Source organism: Sphaerodactylus townsendi, unplaced genomic scaffold (assembly GCF_021028975.2).
Source record: "Sphaerodactylus townsendi isolate TG3544 unplaced genomic scaffold, MPM_Stown_v2.3 scaffold_1516, whole genome shotgun sequence".
Lineage (NCBI taxonomy): Eukaryota > Metazoa > Chordata > Lepidosauria > Squamata > Sphaerodactylidae > Sphaerodactylus > Sphaerodactylus townsendi.
In genome coordinates, this window is record NW_025950086.1 from 5,814 (window position 1) to 9,974 (window position 4,161).

The 4,161-nt window shown below is 46.4% G+C and overlaps 1 protein-coding gene across 1 annotated transcript; it reads left to right on the forward strand.

The window, feature by feature from the left end:
• The first annotated feature begins 1,376 nt into the window (after nt 1-1,376).
• On the forward strand, nt 1,377-2,336 carry LOC125424929 (olfactory receptor 5B12-like). Its single transcript, XM_048482364.1, has one exon. It carries the CDS (start codon nt 1,377-1,379, stop codon nt 2,334-2,336), a length of 960 nt encoding a protein of 319 aa, XP_048338321.1.
• The last annotated feature ends 1,825 nt before the right edge of the window (nt 2,337-4,161 follow it).

Sequence of the window (4,161 nt, forward strand, 5' to 3'; positions counted from 1 at the left end):
TTTTTCTGAGTGCTGAGAAGGAGTTACTAAAGCAACCTCCCTGCCCAATAGGGACTGGAGGTGCGTGTGTGCAGTGGCGCCACTGTTTGAATCCCACCACCATCGGAACCTGTTATTAAATTTTTTGGATCCCACCACTGGTTATACCCCTCTGAGGCCCAAGAAAGGTGCTACTCTGTTTAGGGATTTACTCTAAGATTCACGTAAGGCTCGTGATTTATGCTGTTCTATGGTGACAGTGGTGTCATGTACACAAAGCAGAGACAAACAGTATCGGCTCTGAGTATGAAGTCTGAGGTGGCAATGAGGCATCTGAATGGAAATCCCAAACATGCAATCAGAAGGACAGAACTGAAGGCAGGGAGGAAGTTCTGGTCTCCTGGTGGGTATCCTCGGGTGTAAATGCAACTCAGCCCCCTGTGAAAAAGCCAGTGCTGTATAGGATATTGTAAGATAATTGCATCTAAATATTCAGGAATGAAGTCTTGTGGGTAACCTTGAGCTAGTCATCTTCTTCCAAGCATATCAGAGTTACTTAGGAGTTTCTATCCTCCTTCATTTCACCCTGGCAAACCTCAGAGGCCTGTTGCAAGGATGAAATGAAGAAAGGAATCACAGAAGGTTCTCTGAGCTCCCTAGAAGAAGAATGGGATGGAATGTTCTAGGCAGAGGTACTTTGAATAACTCATCTAAACATAGTGACTCCCTAAATCACAGGCGTCAAACTCGCGGCCCTCCAGATGTTATGGACTACAGTTCCCATCATCCCCTGCCAGCATTATGCTGGCAGGGGATGATGGGAACTGTAGCCCATAACATCTGGAGAGTCATGAGTATGACGCCTATGCCCTAAATCAATGAAAAGGCCAGGGTCAGATATCTGGGAGTACCCCACAAACAAACAAAACAATGAGGAATATCCCCCACACATACACACACACATACACATTCAAACAGTGAATGAACAATTACACAGAGGAGGAGAACTAGTTGAGGAGAGAGTCAACAAAACTCTACTCATTAAGCAAGGGAGAGATCAGATGTGTCAAAGGCGGCGGACAGATCCAGAATGTGGAGAACTGAGAAGAGACCTTGTCTCTTTGAGATTGAGAAGACCATCAGAGATGCTGGACAGAGAAGTTTCAGTTGAGTGAGCAGGGGGGAAACCAGAATTGAAGCCATGTGCATGTAAACATACCCAATATCTAGGTGGGGCACTATTCCATGAACTCTGCTTCTTCCATATGGCTTAATTGCCATTCAGGCTGCCAGGTGGTATCCAAAATTCATGTATCATGCAGGGTGATATTTTTATAATGCAGGATGTCTTCTCTCAGTTGATTATTTTCCCCTTACAGGTGAGTTCTCAGCTCTCCATGGGAATCAGGAACCAGACGCAGGTGGTGGAATTTGTCTTCCTGGGTTTCTCCGGCATTCCAAATGGCCACGTCTACCTCTTTCTGCCGTTCCTAGCCATTTACTTGGTCACTCTACTGGGGAACCTCATGATATTTATTATGATTCAACTAGATTCCAGTCTCCATACTCCCATGTATTATTTCCTCAGCCATCTGTCCTGCTTAGATATTTGCATCTCCTCGGTCACCGTCCCTAAGATCCTGGTGAACTTCTTGCGCCAGCAACAGACCATCTCCTACAACGAGTGCATAGCCCAGATGTTCTTCCTGATCTCTTTCACAGGTGCGGAGGGTGGCCTACTGGGTGTCATGGCCTACGACCGCTACGCCGCCATCTGTAAGCCTCTGCATTACTCCCACCTCATCAATGCCAAGGTGTGCACCATGCTGGCCTTTGCCACTTGGGTCTGGGGCTTCCTAGACTCTGTTCTTCATACAGCTCTTATCTCCAGGTTGGACTTTTGTGGAGTCAATCAGATTCGTCACATCTTTTGTGATGGTCCCCCCTTGATGAAAATTGCTTGCAATGATGCTCACATCAATGAAGTGACAATCCGCACAGCAAGCTTTTTTGTGGCTGGGGGGCCCCTCCTGTTCATTTTTTTCTCGTACGTCTTCATCCTGTCCTCCATCTTAAACATCCAGTCCACCGCTGGCAAGCACAAAGCATTCTCCACCTGTGCTTCTCACATCATAGTTGTCCTCATTTACTACGGAAATGCGTTATTTAACTATAATGGACCGAGCGCCGGTTACTCCTTGGCGACGGGCACATTGGTCTCCACCATGTACTGCATCATCACCCCAATGCTGAACCCCCTCATCTACAGCCTCCGCAACAAGGAGGTGAAGGGGGCCCTGAAGAAGGCAGTGGAAAGCTGGAGGAAGTGTGGACATCATCCTCACTCTGCAGGATAAAGCAAATGGGAGCCATGTTGTGGTTCCTGTGGGCGTTATCCCCCTTGTGTGCTACTGGCTGCAGAATTGTGTGAACTCTGGGATTAGCTGGATTGTCATCTTGCTGTAGTGGGGCATTATTGAAGCAGTAAGGAAGACACAGATTCAATCACTGAGCTGAAGGGATAGGAACAGGGTGCTGAAATGCAAGTACCGTATATACTCGCGTATAAGTTGACTTTTTCAGTGCATTTTTTGTGCTAAAAAAGCTCTCTTTGACGTATTGGAGCATTGCCCTTTTAAGAAAATCATAGAGACACCCTGCCCGAGTGGCAGCTTCCTTGAAGCCAAGCCTCTGAGCCTGCAGGGAAAGGAAAAGATGAGTGAGTGAGTGAGTGAGTGAGTGAGTGAGTGAGTGAGTGAGTGAGTGAGTGAGTGAGTGAGTGAGTGAGTGAGTGAGTGAGTGAGTGAGTGAGGGGGATGACGGGTGGCGCGGCTGTGGCGCAGCGGCGGGCAGGAGCCTTGCAAGCAAGGAAATGCCAGACAGAGCAGTCATCTGCTTTTTGGGTTTCTTTGCTTGCAAGCAGTCGAATGCTCTGTCTGGCGTTTCCTTGCTTGCAAGCAAGGAAACGCCAGAGCAGCCAAGGGCTGGAGCTGCTGTGGGGATCCGGGAAGTGGGGGGGAGCAATCCAATGGGGAGTGGGCACCCTGGTTCTTCCCTGCCCCTGCCTGTTTTGGAGTTACCACCCTAGACTTATACACAATAAGTTTTCCCAGTTTTTGGTGGTAAAATTAGTTGCCTCAACTTAAACACGGGTCGACTTATACACGAGTATATACGGTAACCCGCTACAGAATAAACTAAAGTCAAAAAATTAGAATGGCAAAAGAGTAAAAGAAAAGAGGGGGAAATGTCCACAGACGAGAACAGAACACGACCTGTACATATCGTTTGCTGAATGCCCCATCCTGAGCATCTCTCAGTAGAGGGAAATGAAATAGCTGTTGCCACAATAAAATCTTGTTAGTCTCTAAGATGCCCCAAGAATCTTGCCTGTTCCTGCTACATCTGCCTAATGTTTAACCATTCAGCCTTTATTTGGCATAAACAATATAAATCACATCAAAATCACATCAAAATACAAACTTGCAACATACAGCAAATAGAGTTGATTCATACATACTGTTGCTTATGGGATACTTCCAGCAGAAAATTTGCAGCCATTTTACAAATTGTAGCATCAGAGTTATTTAATAAAAACAATAGTCTGCTTAGTTCGTCCAGCTCGCTCGGTATCATAGAAAGCAACCTAGAGCATTTAGTTCCGATACTTGCCGATTTGGCACAACAGAACAGTTGGTGAGTTAATGTTTCTAATTGGTTTACATCAGATGAGCACACCCTTTTGCTCATTTCTAGATTGTTATATTTACCACGTAGTATGGCAGAAGGGAAAACATTGAAGCGAGCAAGTGAAAAAACTCTTCTCTGGTCTGGATTGGTCAGATGATACAAATAGGAAGCCATTCTGTCATGTTGTAAGGGGATTGATAGATGTAAAGGTGAACAAGTTTTCCTTGCTGCCAGAGTGAAATAGTTCCATTCTCTCCCCAACAATTTTTGTTGTAATAATTTATACGATTCTGAACACGTTAAAGGTAGGAGTCAAAAGGTATACCAAATGATTCGATCTTTTTCTCTATCAGTGGCCCTTTCCCCACTTACCTTAAGCCCTGCGCTACTCTCCTCAAGTAGCGCGGGGTCCAGCTGCACTCCCCACTTCAGGGGTGGCAAGGACACAGCCACCCCGACGCTGCCTCTCTCGCGCCCCCTCAGCGCGCATAA

Excerpts from the sequence above, each read along its gene's own strand:
- LOC125424929 (XM_048482364.1), top strand. The coding sequence starts at position 1,377 with ATGGGAATCAGGAACCAGACGCAGGTGGTGGAATTTGTCTTCCTGGGT.